This window comes from Malus sylvestris, chromosome 17 (genome assembly GCF_916048215.2).
Source record: "Malus sylvestris chromosome 17, drMalSylv7.2, whole genome shotgun sequence".
NCBI lineage: Eukaryota > Viridiplantae > Streptophyta > Magnoliopsida > Rosales > Rosaceae > Malus > Malus sylvestris.
The window spans coordinates 4991940-5016000 of NC_062276.1; the positions used below are offsets into that span (position 1 = coordinate 4991940).

The 24061-nt window shown below is 38.8% G+C and overlaps 3 protein-coding genes and 1 long non-coding RNA gene across 21 annotated transcripts in view; 1 reads left to right on the forward strand and 3 right to left on the reverse strand.

The window, feature by feature from the left end:
• LOC126610310 (uncharacterized) overlaps positions 1-23568 on the forward strand; it is a 31208-nt gene extending 7640 nt beyond the window's left edge. Inside the window, exons 3-10 of one of the 18 annotated variants that reach the window (XM_050278347.1) lie at positions 7807-7945; positions 8008-8220; positions 8310-8448; positions 8860-9010; positions 9098-9207; positions 9290-9387; positions 9496-9565; positions 9710-9940. In XM_050278347.1, the coding sequence (XP_050134304.1) occupies positions 7807-7945; positions 8008-8220; positions 8310-8448; positions 8860-9010; positions 9098-9207; positions 9290-9387; positions 9496-9565; positions 9710-9799 (1010 nt within the window). In that variant the 3' untranslated portion in view covers positions 9800-9940. Of the gene's footprint in view, positions 1-7806; positions 7946-8007; positions 8221-8309; positions 8449-8859; positions 9011-9097; positions 9208-9289; positions 9388-9435; positions 9471-9495; positions 9566-9709; positions 9967-10014; positions 10143-23062; positions 23108-23423 lie in introns of those variants that run through there. The other 17 variants (XM_050278348.1, XM_050278346.1, XM_050278344.1 and 14 more) reach the window with 17 other exon arrangements.
• The window catches only part of LOC126610306 (receptor-like protein kinase FERONIA), a 42084-nt gene that overhangs the window by 3927 nt on the left and 14096 nt on the right, over positions 1-24061 (reverse strand). The window lies entirely within an intron of this gene.
• LOC126610320 (uncharacterized) lies at positions 3525-5569 on the reverse strand. Its single transcript, XR_007618469.1, has 3 exons — positions 5304-5569; positions 5118-5216; positions 3525-3705 (listed from the first exon to the last, which is right to left on the reverse strand). It is a non-coding gene; the product is annotated as an uncharacterized LOC126610320 (long non-coding RNA).
• LOC126610305 (receptor-like protein kinase FERONIA) lies at positions 10217-12969 on the reverse strand. Its single transcript, XM_050278327.1, has 2 exons — positions 12103-12969; positions 10217-12003 (listed from the first exon to the last, which is right to left on the reverse strand). The coding sequence occupies exons 1-2, from the start codon at positions 12893-12895 to the stop codon at positions 10361-10363; spliced, it is 2436 nt and encodes an 811-aa protein (XP_050134284.1). The 5' UTR covers positions 12896-12969; the 3' UTR covers positions 10217-10360.

Below are 24061 nucleotides of genomic sequence, written 5' to 3' on the forward strand. Positions count from 1 at the left end.
ATTCTATTTAATTAATAAATAGCTTTATGGAATTCTATTCCGATTCTAGAATATTTAAGTAAACAGCTTCAATAGGAATCTGATTTTGACTTCTCCTCATTCCAACTCCTCCTCAATTCAATTCCTCCTATTTTCATTACCGTTACTTAAACGTGCCATGAAATACCACCTCCAATCAGGAGTCCAATTCCTTTAAAATTGAATTCCACTTTGTGTAGGTCTCACTTTCCTTTTATCCCCTCAAATTTAGTAAACAAGGATATATCTTATTCCAACTCTGCATTTTGATTCTAATTATGAGTTCGTAAACATGATATAAGTGGGAGAATTCAAAATTACTACATTAATTTAGAGAAGGGAGAGAGTTCAAAATACTACATTTAGATATGATTAAAAAAATATATGAACAGTATTTCAACCGTGCCATATAGGAAAAGGATAATCACCGGATCCTTTTCCTGGAGATCCTAGGGATCATATGATCGTGACTGTTCATCGTACATCGTCCGGTCAGTTTTTGTTAGGTACTATTTATATTTAATTTTAAAATTTAAATTTTGAAATGATTTATGACCGTACAATGTACGATGAACGGTCACGATCACGAAATTCTCCGATTCCTAGGAAAATGATACAACGAAGATCCTTTTCCTGCCATATACAACTTTATCTATTATTGTCCATGTATCCTTTAAAAAAAATAATATTATATCATGACTCATGACACTCAAATAAAGTTTATGTGGGACTTGTAGTTGTAGCTCAATGATCTATTGTCTCAATTATTTCTTAACTCATGTTACACAATTATAATGCATTTTTTATTAATAAAAATAAAAATAAAAATGGAAGCTTTAATAAAAAGAATTTGGAGGAACTTTAATTTATTAAAAAACCATCTTAATTTTTTATTTAATGAAAAAAGCTTGAGATTTAATGAATACGACAAAAGTAACATACAATAGGCCAAAAAAATAAAAAAAAATCTCACGAGCTAAAGCAAAGCCAAACATGCAACATCAAATGTTTCTTCTAACTTTGCCCCTGACTGAGATTAACCCTTAACACAACTTCACATTATTTATGAAATTGCCATCGAGCCCGAAATGTCAAATAAAACCAAAACTAATTTTATTTTTTTTCTTCAACAAAAGGATGTCTCTATAAAAGAAGAAGCAACAGAGCCACTTGTTCAGAGATCGAAGAGGCACCGTTCTCCGAATTCCAAAAGCCAGATTTTCCTGAATGAAGTTCGTTGGCATTTTTCAGACACAATCTCAGTTTTTTCAGATATCACGTGCAACTTTGTCAAAGATCTCTGACAAAGTTGAAAACGCGTAAATCTTACTATTCCAACTATAACACTGTTGCCGACAAACATGGATGACAAAGCCATATCCACACCACTACCTGCTATTGGAGAAATCTCTATATATGTCGACCTTTGTTCTCTATAACAAGGCAGATTTGCAAGAATACTTAACTCTTCCTCATCTCCGAGAATGCAGATTCAACAAAGCATCTCGAAGTACTCAGTTTTCTTCCTCTCCGAGAATACCTCTTCGAATAAGTCACACCAGAACAAGAATATCTCATATCATCAGGGATGAGAGCAAAAATATCTCATATCATGCAATCTCTCTGTCATTTCCTTTGTCTTTGTTCTTACCTTCAAAGACAAGGATAAAAAAAAGCAATATGTCGGAACCTCCACTCAAACTCCCGGTAAGGAACCGACTGCCTAGAACCTTTCCTGATTGCTTACCTAGCATTGCTCTCAAGTAGTCATCTTCAACTGTTGTTGGAGCTGGGTCTCTAGTCACCAAGAAGTGATGAACCATCCAAATGCAAGGGTTGCATTCCACTCCTGCATCAGAAGGCAAATACTGCAGGAGAATATGCCACACATGTATGGGGGAAAACCAGGAAAAATACTACTTAAACAAGGGCAACAAGTAAGGCAAGTGAAAATGATACATTGAAGTATGTGGAGACAAGCACAACAAACACGTGCTGATTCATCCCTGACAAAGCTAAAGATCACTTGCCACGTGAAGCTCCTCACGGTACAACTTCATTCAAGATCAAGCTTCGAAGGTCCTTGAAGAAATCATAAGTTTGATTCAAGATCAAATGTCCACCACCCTTGAATTAAATTTAGCCCCAGATAAAAAAAGTAAATTCAGACCTTTGGAGGAAGTCTAGCAGAAGGCCCTCCAGCCCAGTTTAAGAACAAGCCTGTGGAAAGTTAACAACAAGTAAAACACCTATTTCAGCAACTCTGCTCGCTAAGGGATTGACGCATAATGATCAATGATTAGCCTAAAGAATTTGAAATCAGGGGGAGATACTCGTCAGGGGGAGCATCCAAAAAGAGATCAAGATTTTAACAAGTTAATTGAAGATTTATGTGGGCATCCAAGTAGGAGTGTTGTAAATAGTGGGTATGTATGCCCACTTGCATATAGTAAACCTTTCACAAGTTTAATAGTGTTTTGTTTGCTTTTCAAAATGTTTGCTCTATAAATAGAGCATTACAAGTGTTCAAAAGGTGGTAATAAAAAGAAGAAGAGAAGATGAAAGTGAGAGACTCACGGAAGAGGAAGAGAGAAATGAGAGGAAGAGGAAGAGAGAAAAGAGAGAAAGAGGAAGATAGATAATAGAGATAGTTATCTTTATACTCTTATTATTTCAGATTATAATGAAGGCATCACTGTTGTCCCAAGGATGTACTCCAGTCACACTGACGGTAGAGGAACCTCGTAAATTTTGTGTCTTGTTTATTTATTTCACTGCACATACCGTCGATGTTACAACAAGTGTAGCTTTGTTTAGATAAAGTACTTTTCTTGGAAGACATGATCTCAGCAGACGATATTATTATAATTTTTTTTCCCAAAAGGTTGCACATGTAGAAATTTGAATATTCCCACAAATTATTGTGAAATACGAGACGTCCTTGACCTTCTCAAATTTTATTGGAAGTTTGTTAGCGACTTTTTAGTTTTAGCGTTTCTCCTCACTTGTCGATCGAGGAAAATTAGTTTAGTTTGTGACGTTGATTATGAATAAATTTTTGACAACTGAAGTGTTGTCTCTTCTCGACCTTTATTTTTATACGTTTCTATGACATCAATAATTTTGAAATCCACAATGATGTTTTCTCCGAATGTTTTAGCTGTATAGATGCATCATGATGGAGTATTGCTTATATTTCCCAACAGTCGGAGCCGTACGAAATGAACCATCTTACTCATGACTTAGAGTCAATAGTTATCATCTTTACTTGAAAACCGGATGACACTTCTCTGTGGAGAAATGTGTCCAAAATCTTTACCAATCTGAAAAACTTCTCAAATACATCTTCATTTGAAAGGAGCCAAATTTCTGTTAGCGACTAACATGCATCGATCCCGATATTCTCCAAATACCAGGATAAGCACGTACTGGCCGACACCCAAAGGTGACGAAAGCCATTTATTAAATGCAAATGCTGAGACTAAGGAGTAAATAAGACTTATGAATGTAAAAGACCAATGAATATGCATTTAAGGAATGTATTCAGAGCACACGTCTAATCTAGAACATTAAAAGAATTAATGTAAAAATTGAATGAACATAGAAGTGGATCCTACATCGAGAGGACTCGAAGATACCGATACGGAAGTACCTGGATGCCGGGATTGTACGCCTCGATTCTAAGTCCTGAAGGAGGCGTAAAACAAACATGAGTGGACCAATTTGATATAAATATAATAAAACAGTTATCAACATACTAACCCCCAGGTTTATGAAAACACATATATAATGATAAACATAGTTTTTCCGAAACCTAGCATGATGTGCAGTGTCTCAAATTCATAACTTGTATAAGTAATAAACACTAGTGATTTGTCCAATAACCTCCAAGCCCCATGCCGGCTCCCCGTTTCTGAGTAGATAGTCAGAGGAAAATACACTTCAGGCCCCATGCCGGCTCCCCGTCCTTGTGCTAAATAGCCAGAGGAAACACATTCCAGACCCTATGCCAACCCCAAACCGTAGCTCGGGACGGACCAGAATCTATCCCTACGTCCCGTAGTGGAAAGGACCACTAGGTAAGTACAAAACCACAGAACATATATATATTGAAAAACAACTTCGTAGTATAAAGTCATCCATCATCTATACTACAAAGAGATGTTCTAAACATGTTCTAAATATCATATCGTCATCCATCGGATATTCTATAAGAACATGGGTTATAGGAAAAATAGTAATAATTCAATCTAGCCTCAGTAAACATACTATCTCATAAAGTACTTTATAAAACATAAGTATTAAATCATGCTTTTCATGTACACATTTCTATTATTAAAACATGCTTTTGAAGAGGTCCATTTATCGTACACCGATGGTGCAAAGCTGTACTAAAAAGGTATAGCGGAATCACTGTTAATAATTGCACCTATTCACATAAATGAGTACCTTTAGTCAAACTCTATTCAAACGATTGAATTTGGGAAAACGGACTTCAAAAACGGGTTCAGGACGTCGAAATTAGCCTAGGAGAGGTCCTGAACTTAACCCCGAAAAGTCAACTCAAAAGTCATAGTTGACCGTTGACTGGTCAAAGTCAACTCTGACAGTTGACCGAGTCAACGTTGACCGTTGACCGTTGACCGAGCGAACAGTCAAGGTCAGCTGGTCAGAGGTCAAAGTCAATGGGCTTTGAATTGGGTTGGGTCGAATAGGCCTTAAGGGTTTTGGGAAAGGGTTGAAAGCCCACCTTTTAAATGGCCTAAGGCCTTAATTTCCAAAACAGAAATTAATTAAAACCTTAAAAGGTTTTGGGTTGGGTCACGGGCTACATGCCCTAAACATAAACGGCCCGAGGGCCTTTAAGTCCTAAAATAAATTAATTAAATAAAAACAACTAAAATGAAACTGGGCTAGGACTTGGGCTTGCCTCACCACACGGGCCTAAGGCTCGCTTGCTTGGAATCGGCCTGGGAGGCCTGATCTCGCCGGAGAACAACCACCGGAGCTTCAACAGCTCCAGCCGACCACCACACACAACCCTAGACCCCGATCTAGGTATCAAAACGAAGAGCAAGATGAGGGGAGTAATTCTATACCTTCCTTTAGTCGTGGAACGGCCGGAGATGGCCGGAATCTCCCTTGACACCCTCGGTTCGCCGGAAATGGGTGTTCCTACACCCGAGTTCGATTCCGCTCTAAAACCTCCAAAAATCACGAATACAACTCAATTAAACCTCAATCTCACAAGAAACAAGGACGAAAAGAGAAAATTAGGGGCTTACCTAACCGAAGATTGAAAAATCTCGCCGGAGCTCATTTTCAAGTTTTTTGGAGTAGTGGGAACGAGGGAGAGAGAGAGAGAGAGAGAACAGGACGAGATGGTGATGGGTGATGGGTCTTCCTCACGTACGCTTGCGTGCGATGATGTGTGTGTGTTTTCGCGGTGCAGAGAAGAGAGAGATGAGATAGGGCCGAGAGGGAGAGAGACGAGACAGACGGAAAAAGAAGAAGAAAGAAGGAGGGTTCACGGGGGGGGGGGGGGAACAGTGAGAGAAGAGAGAAGAGTGAAGAGGGTGCTGCCACGTGGCAGCTTGAAAAAGAAAGGGAATTCAAAGCTTTAATTTCTGATAGGGTAGTCAAAGAGGATCAAATTGATATATTAAAAATGTTGAGGGGTTAAATACATCAATATATTTTACAAATAGGAGGTGGGTGTTACAGCGAAGATAGAAGAACCAAATCAATACCTACGATTGCACCATCTTGTATCACCCCAATTGTGCAAATGTAATTACTGTTTACCACATTAAAAGACATATTCAGTTTGTACTATCACATTTCAGCTAGAAGTCACGAGTATTGATACGACGTTATTTACAAATCATTAAGAAATCGCCCGAGTAGTTATAATTACTTTTCGTATCCGAATGGAGATGGGGAAATATCACCATAAGCTCTCGGTGCAAGGTATCTTGTACATGTGGATATTATGATGATGTTTCGGTGATTGTCGGGCATGGACACGATTTCGATTTCGATTCCATTGATGAAGGCATAGGCATCTGGACTTGCTCTGCTCGGAGTGAACGTGATGTTCAAGCTCTGTTCGGATGCAATGTTGAGACAGAACTCCCTGTATACTGTCTCCGACGAGGAAGTGTCGGCGGTGACGGAGGCGTTGAAGTCGCGGAGAAGGGTAAAGCCGCCGGCTTCGACTGAGAAGAGAGATTTAGATCGGTCGAACTCAGCGGCATAGGAAGTGGGGTAGAAGTACAAGCGGATGAACTTTTGGCCGCTGGTGAGTGGAAATGTGTATGTAAATTTGGAGCGAGAGAGCCGAGCTGTGGTGTAAGGCACTTGGCTGGGGGAGGAGATCGGGGTTGCTGCTTTGAATACTGATGAGCAGCAAGCTGCTTGGAAGGGGGAGAATTTTGAGTTGATATCGCCTCCTCCAATTTCCCTCCCCATGTTTCTCTGTGCATTTAGGCCAAGATGTGATTGTGCTGTAATTTATTCCATCTCTAATTCGGGGGTTGGATGCTTTCTGCCCAGTTTTTTGGATCGAGTAATTGCACTGAGTTTTTGGGTTTGCTATTATTAATCTGTGATTAGATATTGGATTCCCCCCCCCCTCCCCCTCCAAAATTTTAGTCCTTTATTGCGTATTACGTGCTTAATCTCGAAACTCAGTTTTAATTGTAATGCTTTCGAATCCGAAACTTGGGTTTGCAGTGACAACAACGTTGGGCTAATGTATTTCCGCATTCTGCATTTGGTAATTGTGAAGTAAGAATTGATATTTCACCACCATTTTTTCCCAACGAAAGAAAACCGAAATACGCGTGTATGTATTATGTATATAGATACTGTGCATATGCATATGACTACGGAAGTTGGTGAATTTCCTGTAGGCCAATTCGGCAACTTTTTGCTTAATCTCTCATGAAGTAAAATTCTCATCAGTACGAGTCGAGGGAATGACCCTTGTTCTTTAATTTCCTTATAAGGGAAGAGATTTATCTTTGTCATGATTATCTGCCAGGTTGCTGAGCGGCTGAGCCGCAAGTTGCTAGACTATGTACTGAAGCCCAAGAAGTGGTAATGGACAGGTGGTTCGATTTGGTGTCCCTTATGCTTACTTCTATTAACTACATTGTAAAAGATGAAGATTTGGTACAAAGGAAGGGAAAGAATTGGTAGAGAAAAACAAAAAAGATTGTATTGATTGATTAGGAAAAAGTACACACTGAACTTAATGAAATAATAGCTATACAGTTCCTTATATAGCCATATATCTCAATTACACTAATACCATTCTAATTATACTAACAAACTCCACTACTGAAATAGTACCATGTGGCATTTCTGTTATTGCTAAACATTTCTGTTATTAACTTCGGCTGTGGTCATATTGTCAAAGGTCTCAGAAAAAGGTGCAATCTGTATTGTTAGATGTTTCTGTACCTCTTTAAATGGATAAAGAGGCTTAGTATTGCATTGCACGACGCTGCAGAGGTTTTTCTTCCAATTCTCGTTCATCCACTATTATATCAATGTTTGCTTGAAGTTCCTTAGTCTAATTACTTCAAAATTCTGCACGTGTTTTTGGTCAGTTACGTGGATGCTACCATTGTAGAAGAAATTGCTAATATTCTTCAAAATGTTCTTATTAACAATTTTGGATGATATGGGCTTAGTGTCTCAATTAGTAACGACAATTAAATGCCATCTTAACGGTTTTGTCAATGTTCATCATAACAAATTCATGTATTTTTTTCCTTCCAGATCTTGAGTGCATATTCACTGTTATCTGCAATGTTGTTACAAAGTCTGAAAGTCCAGATGAAGCACTGGAGATGGCAAAACTTATATCCTCAAAGATTACTAAAAAACCAACCGACAATCCTGCGTTGCGCTTAAAGATGTATGATACCATTGTGATCATGAACTTAGCTATTTATTATTTTGTTTTTGTTTTGTTTGCAGTTTGTTCAATCTGTACAACCTACTGGAGAACCCATATAGCCGGTTCTTAGTCTACTTGAGTGCTCTTAATTTGGCTATCCGTGGGAAGGTCACTGAACATGTCATCCCTTCATTAAAAAATGTGGAAAGTTTTTTGAAAGAGTGGAATATTTGGATCTCTGATCAGAGGCAGTTATTTTTGACCATCGCTAATGTTCTGAAAGAACACAAAAAGTATGCTTTGTAATATTTTTTCTATATGTACATGTCTTTCCTCGATTTGTTTTAAGAACAGTTAATTATATTTTCTGTTGTATTTTCAGCATGACAAAGGAGTCTTTCAAATTCCTGACCAAGTACTTGGCGACATTTTCTGGTGAAGATGTGCATACGTTGAGTGAAGCCAAAGAGGAAGCTATACGTACAATTGTGGAATTTGTGAAGGCCCCAGACATGTTTCAGGTATTTTTGTAGGATCTTTTGGAATTTCAAAGATTTTTTTGAACTAATTCTTTAGTCCATGTTTCTTTTTGGTGACTGTTCATCCTTATTTACACGTGTTAGATCCTTTACAAAGTATGTTTCTTTTTCTTGTTAAAAAACATTCTATTTTTATGTGGTGGACCCAGTTAATTGTGTAGTAGTTTAGAATCGACTCTTTATAGACATTATTCATTTTCTGGCATTTTGAAGAAGCTACTATGCTTCCTCTGCAGTTACATATAATATCTGTATAAACACGACGGTGTGCTGGCTTAATTTTATCACTTCAAAACAACTGGGTTTTTGGCAGTTGGCTCTGATGATCATATTCCCCCCTTCCATTAGGCATTTAGATAACTGATGTGTTGATTTGTTAATGTTATGGTGCAGTGTGATTTGCTAAATATGCCTGCTGTAGAGCAACTGGAGAAGGATGCTAAGCATGCATTGGCATATCAGCTTTTGAAGATCTTTCTGACTCAGAGGCTGGATGCTTACTTGGAGTTTCAGGCTGTAAATTCTGACTTACTGAAAAGCTACGGTAAAGTTTAGTTTCATCTGACTGGGTTTTCTTCGGATTATATACATTTTTCTGTTCGTCTAAATTATGCTTTCTGAAATGTTATAGGTCTTGACCATGAAGACTGCATAACTAAGAGGAGGTTGATTTCCTTGATGGATCTTGGTTCTGATGAATCTGGACGGATTCCTTACGGTGCTATCAGAGATACGCTTCAGGTTAGATTGGCTTGCCTTTCTGGTTCTAGAAGTGTAAATCTGACATCATTGTTAATTATGCTTGTGCACTTCTTTTTGGCAGATTAATGATGACGAGGTTGAACTTTGGGTGGTAAAGGCAATAACTGCCAAGTTGATGGACTGTAAAATGGACCAGATGAATCAAGTGGTGATTGTGCGGTTAGTTTGTGTTTCGTACCTTCTGCGTACGCACAAAGATGCATATAGTTGTTTATTCAATCTTTTAGGCTTCTTTTTTGTTGAACCGAATTGGCCTTTGATCTGCAGCCGCTGTACTGAGAGAGTATTTGGGGAAGAACAATGGCTTACACTAAGAACAAAGTTAGCAACTTGGAGGGTAAGTAACTTCAGCCGCTTTTTCATTATTAACTGCCCACTAAGAACCGATTCATTGCTACCGTATATCAAACCACTCTTTGTATTGCATTGTCCGTAAATCTTCATTATATAATCATATATTGACAGAGTTTCTCATTGTCAGGGTAATATTGCAAATGTTATCAGCACCATTCGAGCTAACAGGATAGCTGACGATGGATCACAGGCAGTGCAAGGCTTAGTTATTCGTTAGAAACTTACGGATCTTAGTGTAGGTGCTTGACTGACTTACGAGAGTTTCAATGAACGAGTGTTATTGATTCCCCCTTATTTTGGAATTGAATCAAATGTTTTGAAAATTTTGGCAGGAAAATAGTTTCGTGTTGGTTACAAATGGTATAACATTGTACTCTTGCGAAATGATGATCGACTGCTTATATCAGTAGTAACCTCGGTTGCGTTTAACAGGAAAATTCTCTTGTCCGGAAGTTGTAATGGAGCATATTCCAGCCAAATTGGGGATCGTATGAAACTGTTTTTGTAAGCACTTTTGTTGACAAGTGCTTTTATTAAAAATACAGAAGGTTTTACAAAAATCAGGGTTTCTTGTGAAAAGGCTTGGGAGTGCTTTTTGGATAAGCATTCGGCATGTGCTTGTTCAGAAAAACTCTTCTATCTAGAAGCACGTTTTAAGTGCAAGTGATTCAGCATTCAATTGGGTTCAAACACAATAGATAAGAAAAAACATACTCATATCATGGTCAGGCTTACCCATAGCCTTTGTGTCCAGCCAAATTACTCCTAATGTTGCTCATCATCTTCCATTCGGATCGTTGATCTCTGAGAAGATCGTCTCAGATATGCACTGAACGGATTCATTAGTAGTGCAACCTGGCACACTAGCAAAGGCATCCTCGTTCCTTTCACCGCAGTTCTGATGTAGTTGCAATGCAAACTCAAGCCCCCTCACAACGTCGTTCATTGACGGCCTTTCCATCCCACTGTCATGGATGCAACTCATAGCAATTTCCACATACTTGTTCAAACACTCGGTTTCAATCTTACCCTTCATGTTCGGATCGATGATTTGATCAAGTTCCCCGTCGTGATGACAGCTCTTGGTCCACTCAGCCAAGTTCATTTGCCTCGTCTCCGTTGCATGCACCACAGCTGGTCTTGCGCACAGTACTTCACACAACACTACACCGAATGAGTACACATCGGACTTCACCGTCAGTTGTTGACGTCGGTAGTATTCCGGGTCTAGATACCCGAAACTGCCTTTCACGGCCGTGCTGATGTGGGTCTTGGACATGGTGGCCGTGCCCACTTTCGACAATCCGAAATCCGAAACCTTGGCAACCCATTTCTCATCCAATAAAATGTTTGTGCTCTTCACATCACGGTGGATGATTGTGCCCTGGGCATCGCTGTGAAGGTAGCGCAGCCCTCGCGCAGCGCCAATGCAAATTTGGAGCCGTTGTCCCCAGGAGAGAGGTGGGTTGTCAGTTTGGTAGAGGTGATCAGCGAGGGTTCCACGTGCCACGTAATCGTACACCAAAATCATCTCATTTTTATCAGTACAATACCCAATGAGAGACACCAAATGGCGGTGTCTGAGTTGTGAGAGCAGCTCGATTTCCGTCTTGAACTCGTGGGCTCCTTGCGATGACTCGGGTTTCAGCCGTTTGATAGCAACGGGAGTGGCCCCGCCGTCGATATGCCCTTTGTACACGTGACCGAAGCCGCCTACACCAACAATGAAACTCTGGTTGAAGTTTTGGGTGGCGGCTTTGAACTCTGCCAGTGAAAAGTAACGACACAAATGTGTTGGTAAAGATGATGACCCATCTGAGGCAGTGCTCTTGACTTTCCGCCGCCGCCTGAAAACCAAGAACCCAAGGACAGAGACTCCAAGTATTCCGCAAGCTACACCGACAACCGTGGCAAGCAAAGGAGTTCTTGATCTGGTGCTAGGTTTTGATGGTGTCCCCTTTGCTGGGGCTATAGGAGGTGGGTCAGGGCTTGGTCCGGCGAGACTCCGATTTGCACTGAGTTTGAACATTTCGAGTCCGTTCAAGATTGCCACCCAGTACCCATTCAACAAATCCGATTCCAGTTCAAGAAAGAGATTGACTTTCTTCGGGATTGCAGGGTTCCCCGACATGAACACAACATAGTCTCTGTACACTGGTCTTTCATTTCCACCAGTCCACTCGATTATATCCGCCATTTTCTCAGCGGATTGATTGTCGATGTAGATGTTAAATACACGGTATCCGGGCATCGTCACATCACCATCAAACTCACAAAAATGAAGCCTAACCAAGTAAGCAAACATTGAATCCACAGGGAATTTCCAGGTGAGATTGTACCTGTCGATTATGGTCACGTTCATGTCCGTGCTCGTGTCCTTTGAGCGGCTTGATTGGTAAACTTCTTTCGGAGCAGAGTACTCTGGTATTTTAGAAAAGTTAAGCTGAATGCTACTGTTTTGCTGTAAAATACTATACTTCCTACTTAAATCGTCTAGGTAGTTGGACTCGTCTCCCATACCTTCCCAATTGCGGTACATACCAGTGTCCTGATCAGAAGAGATCCACCTTTCGCCACCGATATTGATTCGGTACACCATCTCCAAGGCAGTGTTGTTGTTGATGCGAGTAGTGTTTTCACTGCCTACATGAGTAACCCCATCCCGGCTTTGGGGTGAAGTGTAGTAAAGATATGGGGGCATGGAGAGAATTTCAATCCCATTGATAAACGCGTAGGCATCTGGGCTTGCGTTGCTTGGAGTGAACGTGATATTCAAATTATGTCCTGACTCAGTGTGGAGGCAGAACTCTCTGTATATAGTATCCGAGGCAGAAGCATCAGCTGTGGCTGAAGCGTTGAAGTCGTGGAGAAGGGTAAAGCCACCGGCTTGGACTGAGAAGAGGGCCTGGGATCGGTTGAAGTTGGGGGCGTAAGAAGCTGGGTAGAAATACAAGCGGATGAACACTGGGCCGGCAGAGAGTGGAAATGTGTAGGTAAATTTAAAGCGGGAAAGCCTCGCTGAGCTGTAAGGCGGTTGTCCGGAATAAGAAGAGAGAGGTGAATCTTTGACTACGGAATTGTTACGAGCTGCTTGGTGCTCGAATGGAAAAAAAATTGAGCGGATATCTCCACCCCAATATCGGGAGTCTCGGACGAATTTGGGACCGGCAGAGCCACATTGAAGGCTGATTTGTTCAGACGGAACGTAGGGCGGTAAGGCCCCGGCCATGTGTATGGCTATCATGCGGAGAAAAAGGGGAAGGAGAAGAGGAGTGAGAGTTTTAATAGGGTGTTTGCTGATGGGGTTGTTCATGATTGTAAGAAAAACATAGAAAGGGTGAGGTGTTGCCTGTTTAACTCATTTTCTCACTGGAATTTGGAGGCTCTTGACGAGGCCGTTTACACTGCTATTCGCATTGTATGTCTGTGAATGATCATTTTAAATATCTTGCTTAACTACAAGTCTATACAAAGTCTTTGTGTGAAAAAAAAATTAAAAAAAAAAAATCCGTGCCCTGAAGAATGACCGGGAGCCGTTTCCATAATTTTTCCTCCACGCACTCGACGTATTGTTGTTAATATAGGTCCAGCCCATGATGAAAGCACAAAGAAAGATTTATGCATATGCTGGCGAATTATAGCACATTTTGTTGGTGGAGTAAATGAGCTAGAAAGTTCTAGCTACATTATATTATGAATAAATTATATTTTAGAGAACTTCATTTTAATTCTTAAAAAAGATGGGTTTTAGATTATAATCTTGTGTAAGATTAAAATCCAATTTTAGTCCCTAGTACATTTAATCATCTCATTTATTAGTTATATTTTGATGTTTTATTTATCTTTTATTTTTATTTTAATGTATTAATTACATTTAAATTTATTTTTTATTTCATTCAGCATAATATATTTTAATGTCCACATTTAGGCAACTTATTTTTTTATAATATATATTCCGATAACAATTTTGTATGTTCTTCATTTAGGTACATTAATACATTTGAATATTTCTGTATATCCATTGATACAAACATATACGTACATTAATTTAATATAATGCATTTCAGTATGTACATTTTGGTACACACATTTGAGTACTGACTTTTAGGTACATTCATTCAATATACTATATTTCGGTACGTACATTTTGGTACATACATTTCGGTATTAACATTTAGGTACATTAATTCAATATAATACATTTCAGTACATATATTTAGGTTCATTATAATATATTTCGGTACAATCATGTAGGTACAAATATTTCGGTACTAAAAAGTCAATTTTATATATTTTTGCACAGTCATTTCTGTACACTTATATATTTATATATTTTTGTATCACAAATTTCTTTTAATATTTTCTCATTTATGTTCATTTATAATTAAAGAACTAAATATGTGCATATTAATAAAATTAAAATTCAATGTGGAGAGATTAAATAAAAATACACATTAAATAAAAAAAATTGAATATAAATTTTGATAAAAGTACACTTTAAGGGATTAAATTGAATATGTAATTTAGCACCATATTTTTTTTAAAATTTTAATCTTTTGCAAGGACTAATGTTCAAAAATCCCATTATATTTTACTATCTCAAATTTAAATCACTGTGCTGCATATCTAATTTTTTTAATCATTGAAATGTTATATATATAACTTTCCAACTCTCAGAATGAATGGATAACTGTGACTTGCCACTCGTTGTCCTTTTAAAAAAAGTGTTATATATCAAGTTATCAATTTGTTGCAATGTCAAACTTCTATTAAATTTTTCATCAATTTGTTTTACATGTCGTGCGCAGAGTCCACCGCTTAATTGGATTAAAAAAGTAATTAAATATTAATAAATTAACAATAAAATAATTTAAATTTTTTTTATAAACCACAATTAGGGATAGACAACGGTTATGATGGGCGAATAATCGCAATTTTTATCATAACCATTTAATCTCATACCCCCATAATCGTTTACTAGTCAAGTAATTGCATAAACAGTTATACCAATATCTATAACCGTTTATAAACCGTTAACCATACTCATAACAAGATACTCATTCGACTATAACTACATACCGTTTACTCGTTTTTGTTCTATTTACCATTTTTTATTCGCATAACCGTTTAACAGTTTGGTTGCTTATCCAATGAAACCAAACCTCTCTCGTGTCGTGCGGAGCACAGTCTGTAGGAGGGGCCCACCGAAAGAAGATATGCTAGATTTTGGATGAAAGATCGAGAAGGGAAAGACCAAGTTTACTTTCTGTGAAAATGAGTTTTTTCCACAAGAACCAAAAGTTCGATTACAAGACTGAGAGTTCCACCCAAGAGTAGGAATGAACAAAATATCTACAGGTATAGGTACAGTTACCGGTCTATTTAAAATTTACGATTACGATTATGAATAACCGTTTAAATAAATAAACGGTTATGGATATAATTATTTATCTGTAAAATTTAAATAAATGATTATGGTTATTATCCGCGGGGATCGCGGATACTCATTTAACCATTTATATTAATATATGTAAAATGTAAAAAAAAAAAATCTAAAAACCCTAAAATTGTTCGACCTCCTCACTCCCGTTGCTCATCCCTCTCCTCGCCGCCGTCTCTCTCATCTCCGGCAAAACAGTGGATTCGTTGCCCATTTTTAGTCGTCGATGATGACGGCACCTCATTCCCACTTCCATCAACCACAAATTAATTTAGTGTTTATATTTCGGATTAATTAGAATGGAGGTTTGGATTGGTCTGACATGTGGTAAATAATTGAGGAAGGGAAGCAATTGTTTTTGGCTGCTGACTAATCTCCAGGCCAGAGTCCCAGACTGCTTAATTTATTTCATGGACACACTGAGTTCCTATTTTGATGCTCAGCATTTGTTTTATTTTCTCTTCCTTTTTTTTTTTATGATGATAGTAATCAATTGCCTACCACATAAGTTTCATAACGAGAACGACTTGCATGGCATGAGCATACAACAATAATATGGAATTTTTTTAAGAACTTAAATATTAAAATACGGAAATACATGTTAAATATACCTATAATGATGTTTAGTTGTCATAAAAACAAAATTATGAAATTTTTTTATTTTACGTTTCACGTTGTTAAAAAAACATGCAGCAGGTAAAACAAGGGGTAAATGGGTAAAAAAATTAGCTTTCACAAAACCAATGTGGCTTTCGCAAAGCATTACACAAAGTCAAAAGTGAAACATTACAACAACTCAATGTTAATTTATTGGTAATTCTCAGTTTAATATTTTGAAGTTTTTTGGCTCTTAACTTTTTATACATCAAGTTTTTCTCATCTCAGTTTGGTATTGACATGCTCTGATCCCAATATCATCCAAACACTAGGATTGGCACGTGTTGGCCGATACCCAAGGATGATGAAGCTATGTTAACATGAATGCAAGTTATGAAGAAAGGACGAATGTAAATAAAATAAGTAAATTTAAATATAATGAAATAGGTGAATGCGGGATCGTGTTAGAGTATACAACTAATCAATGATACTACAAAAGGAATATTATATAGCAATGAGATTACAAAGAAAAGGGAGTCCTACACCAAGAGGACTCGAAGGTATCGATACGGGTTTGCCTTGATGCCGGGATCGTACGTCTCAATTCTAAGTTCTGAAGAAAGCGCAAAACAAAATATGAGTGGACCAAAGTTTATAATAATAATAATAATAATAATAATCCGTTTTCTTTTTGAACATACTAACCATTTGTTTTGAAAACATTAGGTAATACTAAAACCGAACATACTAACCCTTTGTTTTGAAAACATTATATAATACTAAAACCATTTTCTTTCTGAACATACTAACCTCTGTTTTGAAAATATTATATAATACTACATAGTAGGTTTTTCTGAAAACTCTAACATGCCATGAAAACCTTCGTAGATAATAAAACCATGTTTAAAAGTGGTACCGAAATCGCCCAAAGGTAAATCCGAGAAAGCTCGTAAACACAAAATAATAAAGTACTCAATTAGGGGTATCATAGTCGTCCGAAGGCATAACCATCACTCGAAGGTGAAGTTGTACTACACTGGGTTACGCCAGTGAAGCAATATGGTAGGTCCTATCACCTGAAGGTGAAGCTGTACGACTCTGGGTTACGCCAGAGAATAAATATAACATAACACACCGACACTAGCCGTGGCTAGTGAAGCTGTCTGACACTGGTTTTGCCAATGAAGCTAGAAGTATGTAATAATATCTCACCGTTCCTCGACTATGTCCTATGACCATAAACATATACATACTCAAGTTGTGTGTATTATTGTATGATTACCTGCTAGATAAGCATCGAAAACATAAATAATAATCTTCCAAATCATCGGAGCTTAAATGCTCAAAATACTCCGTCGCCGAAGAGCCATTCAGGCATGGGAGGACGAGATCGCCACCAACAAACGCACATAAGCACATAAAGGGAACAATTAGTAAAACCCTACTAAGACGATTGAATTTGGGAAAACGGACGTCAGATTCAGATTTGGGACGTAAAAAAATGTAAGGAGGAACCTCAGTTTCTCTCACGTGTGGCCATGGGACGATGGCCCAAAAGGGCATGCACCATTGCTTGAGCTGATTTGGGTTGCAAAAAGTTGGCCGGAAAAGTCGCCGGAGACATCGTGGACGGCGACATAGCATAATACCTCCGTTGGAGGCGCGTGTGCTCCACGCACCTAGCACTGTAGCCCACTCGCAGCCTCACGCATCCGCGAGTACATGCGTACCCACCTTCCTCACGAGGCCTGAGGTTGGTCGATTTCTGGGCAACATTTCCAGAGTTCCGTTCGAGCTTATTTCTCTACTAAAATCGATGTTTCACCTATGGAAATGAAGCTTAGAATGAGGCGAAGAGGTTAGTACCAAAAAGAGGCCAAGTGGTGGCCAGAGATTGCCGAAAAACACTTGCAAAAGTTGTGATCCTTGTCCGAAAACTGGGGAAGGGTTCCCCGAGTTATAACTGCGTTCCAACAACACTCAAACAACTTAAAAACATCTTAACCATACCCACATACATGATCTACCAAATTTTTGGATGGTTTAAGCCTTACCTTTGCTAGAGACAGCGAGAACTAGCTGGGAAAACTCTGTGTACAGTGCAGCACGATATAAGGGGATTTTGAAGGGGTTTTTCTATCATTCCAGGTTTGAGGATCGTTATAAGAAGGTCCAGATGGTGGTGGTTCACCGGCATGAGTCTTGGTGGGAGGATTTTCGTTGTTGTTTGTTGTGTGCGAGCTCAAAGAGAGTTGCAAAGGTGATGGGGAGAGACAAGAAGAGAGAGAGAGTTCTAGATAGAGACTTTACCTGGGGAGAAAAATGATAGAAAAGAGAGGGAAAAAGAGACAAGAGGCACCACTCTTCGGATTTCAAGAAGGGGCCGTTTGTTCAAAAATCCAAGAGGCACCACTCTCCGGATTTCGAAAAGCAGATTTTCCTGAGTAAAATATGTCGACAATCCCTACGCGCAACATCAGCTCCTCGGGTACCACATATAACTTTGCCAAAGATCTCTGACAAAGTTTAGACATATAAATTTTAAAGGTCCAGCTACCCTACCATTACCCACAATGGTAAAGGAACAACACCACTGCTTGATAACTGGAAAGTCCCTATGTGTGTCAACCTCTGTGCTCCGTGGCAAGGCAGACTGGCAAAAATGCCCAACCTTTACTCATATCGAGAAAACACTCCCAACATGATTACTTTCTCAAAAATAAAAAAGGCACCGCTCCCCGAATCTCGAGAGTCAGACTCTCACCAGGATTGATTTCTCAAAAATCGAAGAGGAACCGCTATCCGAATCTCAAAAGCCAGACTCCCACCATGATTACTTTCTCAAAAATCGAAGAGGCATCGCTATCCGAATCTCGAGAGCCAGACTTCTACCAAGATAGCTTTCTCAAAAATCGAAGAGGCACCGCTATCTAAATCTCGAGAGACAAATCCCTAATAAGATTGCTTGTTCAAAAATCGAAGAGGCAACGTTATTTGAATCTCGAGAGCCAGATCCCCAACAGGATTGCTTGTTTGAAAACCGAAGAGGCACCGCTCTTCGAACTTCGAGAGCCAGATTTCCTTGGATAAAATTTGTCTGCAATCTTCACACGTAACATCAGCTTTCCAGATACCACAGACAACTTTTTCAAATTTCTTTGACAAAGTTAAAACACGTAAAGCTTGAAGCTCCCACTACATTGCTATGACCAAGAAGGGTAAAGGAATAACATTACTACTTGTTGTTAGGGAGACTCTTATATATGTCGACCTCCATCCTCCACGGACAGGCAGACCTGTAAAAATGCTCAACCCTTCCTCATATCTGAGAGGACACTCCCAACGAATCATCTCGAAATACTCAGCTTTCTTCCCCCCAATAATACCTATGCAAACCAGCCATACCAGAGTAAGAGTATTTCATATCATCAGGGTCAAAAGCAAGAGTATCCCATATCATGCTTTTTCCATGTCTTTTCCTTTGCCCTTGTTCTTACCTGCAAGAAAATGATAAAGAAAGTAATCAGTCAGCATTTGTAATTAAGCTTCCAGTCAGGAACTGATTACCTGGAACTCGTTGCCCGATTACTTACCTGGCATTGCTCTCGAGTACTCATCTTCAACATCTTATGCTTCCAGAAAAGATACCACATATGCCTGAGGAACAGATAGGGCAAGTGAGAAGGATACAAAGAAGCATGTGGAGACAAGCGCAACAGAACACGTGCCGATTCATCTATTACTTTGTCAACAACAAAAGTATCACATATCATTAAGGTCGAACGCACTCTTGATTTGATGGACTTGTTTTGACCCTCAAATTCTTGAGTCGGCCTTATACTCTGGAGGAAACCAGAAAACCCTTCAGACCAGTTCAAGAATAAGCTTGTGGAAAGTTACTTCTTCAAAAGCAAAAGTATCTCATATCATCTCTTCTCATTTTTCTTCTCTTTATCCTTCTTGCTGCCTGCAAGATAGAGAGAATGAGAACAATCAGCCGGAACTCGAAATCAAACTTCTGATTTGGGATTGATTGCTTGGAACTCTGATTGCTTACCTTGTTTGTTACTTCTTTCGGCAAATCTCCTAACTTGGCGACTTAGGGGACTCCTACTACATGGTCTGTATCGCGTTTGACCAAGCCTGAAACTACAAGTAAGCTTCAAGTAAAATTGATACATTACCTTGTACATCTCCACTGGTTAAAGATACCACCCCTGGATGGAGGAAAAATACTTCCAGAGAAGATACCACATCTACCTATGAGACAGAAAAGGCAAGTGAAAACAATACTACACTTCGGTACTTAGAAGTTTCGTGATTACTCAGCGGCTTGGATCTTGCAAGTCCCCAACCGAGGAGCTTCCCTCACTTGGGAACTTAGGGGAGCACTGTTTGTACCATACTTGACCAATCCCGAAACTACCGAGCACCGGTCAACGTTATACCGTTAACGACCCAGAAGAGTTTCCTTCCAACCAGGAGACCAATCACAGCACGATACGTGTCGACATCAGAAGCTAATCATAGCACGACATGTGTTGACATCAGAAGCCAATCACAACACGACACATGTCAATGTTAGAACAAAGCTAGAATCAAACTTCTGATCTGGAACTGATTGCCCGAAATCTTTGCATGGTTGCTTGCCTAACATTGCTCTTGAGTACTTATCCTCAACTGTTGTCAAGGTCACAAAGTCATTCGGCAAATACCTCATAACAGTTGATACGATATTGACGCTTTACACTGAAGCTGCCACGCATGGATGAGTCGATGAGGAGTAGTGCTCTGAAGGACCATTTAAATGCAAAGGTTGCGCACCACTTCTGCGATGCAAAAGATTGAAACAGAAGGTTCAACGATGAGCTGTAACATATCACTATAGCACGACGCTCTCCCTGCAGAACCGTATAATCTAGACGGAGGAGTCTAAGTCAAATCCAAGCTCAACATCGTTGCCCTATCTGAATAGCTCGAGAAGTTTCAACAACCTTTCACTGATGTCGTCGCCAAAGAGCAAAGCCTCGCCATGCCACATCCACTATTTTGTCAATAGCAAAAGTATCCCATATCATCACGGTCGAACGTACTCTAGATTTGATGGACTTGTTTTGACCCTCAAATTCTTGAGTCGGCCTTATACTCTGAAGGAAACCAGAAAACCCTCCAGCCCAATTCAAGAATAAACCTGTAGGACTTTGGTACAACGCTGACCGTACTTGACAAATATTGAAATGGAAATAATACAAGCCTACATGTCATTCACTAATATACATTTGGAAAATACAATTGGTTTTGTTTTGTTGCATGAGTACAATAATTGTGATTGATTTGTTGCATGCAAATCGTGAAGTATTTCGATTCGTCTGTTCAAAGTCGTTGTGGAAAAAAAAAAAAAAGTTAACAAAGAAATGAAAAGGACTTGCGTTGATGCGTCACTAGAGCAGTTTCCATTCTTTTTCCTGTCACTCATATTGGATGTATATCTTCTTATTTGCTATCGAGAGAGTGTGATGGAGATACGTCCCGAACGATGAATAATCAACATGAATCATGATGAAGTTAGTCGCTGAAGTTGACATCTACCTAAAATTATTTGGTTGTTGAAATGAAAAAATAACTTCGGCTGAGGTCATATTGCAAAGGTCTCGGCAAAAGGTACAATCTGTATTGTTAGATGTTTTTGTACTCTTTAAATGGATAAAGAGGCTTAGTATTGCATTGCACGACGGTGCAGAGGTTTTTCTTCCAATTCTCGTTCATCCACTATTATATCAATATTTGCTTGAAGTTCCTTAAGCCTAATTCCTTCAAAATTCTGCATGTGTTTTTGGTCAATTACTAAGATGCTTACCATTGTAAAAATCGAAATTACTAATATTCTTTAAAATGTTCTTATTATCAGTATTGCATGCATGATATGGACTTAGTGTCAACTTATTCAATTAAAAACGACAATTAAATGACATCTTAACGGTTTTGTCAATGCTCATCATACACAAATTCATGTTTTTTTTTTCCTTCCAGATCTTGAGTGCATATTCACTGTCATCTGCAATGTTGTTACGAAGTCTGAAAGTCAAGATGAAGCACTGGAGATGGCAGAACTTATATCCTCAAAGATTACTCAAAAACCAAGTGACAAGCCTGCATTGCGCTTAAAGATGTATGATACCATTGTGATCATGACTAACTTTTTTTTTTATAATTTTGAATGTACTTCTGACCATTTTCGTTTTTTTTACAGTTTGTTCAATCTGTACAACCTACTGGAGAACCCATATAGCTGGTTCTTAGTCTACTTGAGTGCTCTTAATTTGGCTATCCATGGGAAGGTCACTGAACATGTCATCCCTTCATTAAAAAATGTGGAAATTTTTTTGAAAGAGTGGAATATTGGGATCTCTGATCAGAGGCAGTCATTTCTGACCATCGCTAATGTTCTGAAAGAACACAAAAAGTATGCTTTGTAATCTTTTTTCTATATGTACATGTCTCTACTCGATTTGTTTTAAGAACAATTAATTATATTTTCTGTTGTATTTTTAGCTTGGCAAAGGAGTCTTTCAAATTCCTGACCAAAGAGGAAGCTGTACGCACAATTGTGGAATTTGTGAAAGCCTCAGACATGTTTCATGTATTTTTGTTGGATCTTGTGGAATTTGAAAGATTTTTTTAAACTAATTCTTTAGTCCTTGTTTCTCTTTGGTGACTGTTCATCCTTTACAAAGTATGTTTCTTTTTCTTGTTAAGAAACATTCTATTTTTATGTGGTGGAGTTTAGAATCGACTCTTTACGGACATTATTGTTTTTCTGGCATTTTGAAGAAGCTACTATGCTTCCTCTGCAGTTACATATAATATCTGTATAAACACGACGGAGTGCTGGTGTAATATCATCACTTCAAAACAACTGGGTGCTTGACATTAATTTGGCTCTGACGATGATCAAATTCCCCCCTTCCATTAGGCATTTAGATAACTGATATGTTGGTTTTGTTATGCTGCAGTGTGACTTGCTAAATATGCCTGCTGTAGAGCAACTGGAGAAGGATGCTAAGCATGCATTGGCATATCAGCTTATGAAGATCTTTCTGACTAAGAGGCTCGATGCTTACTTGGAGTTGCAGGCTGCAAATTCGGATTTACTGAAAAGCTACGGTAAAGTTTAGTTTCATCTGACTCTGTTTTCTTCGGATTATATACATTTTTCTGTTTGTCTAAATTATGCTTTCTGAAATGTTATATGTCTTGTCCATGAAAACTGCATAACTAAGATGAGGTTGATTTCCTTGATGGATCTTGGTTCTGATGAATCTGGATGGATTCCTTACGGTGCTATCAGAGATACTCTTCAGGTTAGGTTGGCTTACCTTTCTCGTCCCAGAAGTTATAATATGACATCATGGTTAATTATGCTTGTGCACTTCTTTTTGGCAGATTAATGATGACGAAGTTGATGCACTGTAAAATGGACCAGATGAATCAATTGGTGATTGTGAGGTTAGTTTGTGTTTCGTACCTTCTGCGTACGCACAAAGATGCATATATTTGTTTATTCTTTCTTTTAGGCTTCTTTGTTGTTGAACTGAATTGGCCTTTCATCCGCAGCCGCTGTAATGAGAGAGTATTTGGGGAAGAACAAAGTGAGCAACTTGAAGGGGTAAGTAACTTCAGCCGCTTTTTCATTATTAACTGCCCACTAAGAACCGATTCATTGCTACCGTATAACAAACCACTCTTTGTATTGCATTATCCATTCATTATGTAATCATATATTGACAGAGTTTCTCATTGTCAGGGTAATATTGCAAACGTTATCAGCACCATTCGAGCTAACAGGATAGCTGACGATGGATCACAGGCAGTGCAAGGCTTAGTTATTCGTTAGAAACTTACGAATCTTAATGTAGGTGCCTGATTGACTTTGCGAGAGTTTGAACGAACGAGTGTTATTTGTTAAAAGAGCCCAACACCAGCCATTCCACACAAATCCAAGCACCAAAGTCGGTGCAGCATGCAGACATGTCAATATGCTAGATAATTCTAGCATTATCTTATTAAGTCGGTGGATGTGTTTGTATAATCATGTGCTAGAAAGCTCTAGCAGCTTGTACAATTGTGTGGCTGCCATGCAAAGCTCAAAGGTGGCGGGCAATTGTAGTCGGCAAACACCACCTATAAATAGGTGTGTGATGTTGTGAAAGCAATCAACCAACAAGAAAGAAGTAATCAAGCAAGCAAGCAACCAAGTGTGAGTGAGAAGTAAGAGTAGTCTTGTGAGGAGTGTGAGTGATCTAGAGTTTGTCTCTAGAAAGTGAGTGAGTGTCATTGCTTCTAAAGTGTGTCTTTGTGTCATTTTGAGTGTTGTAATATTTTGTGTGTGTAATACAAGTAATTTGTTTACTTGTGTACTCTTAAGTTTTTTCTCAACAATTG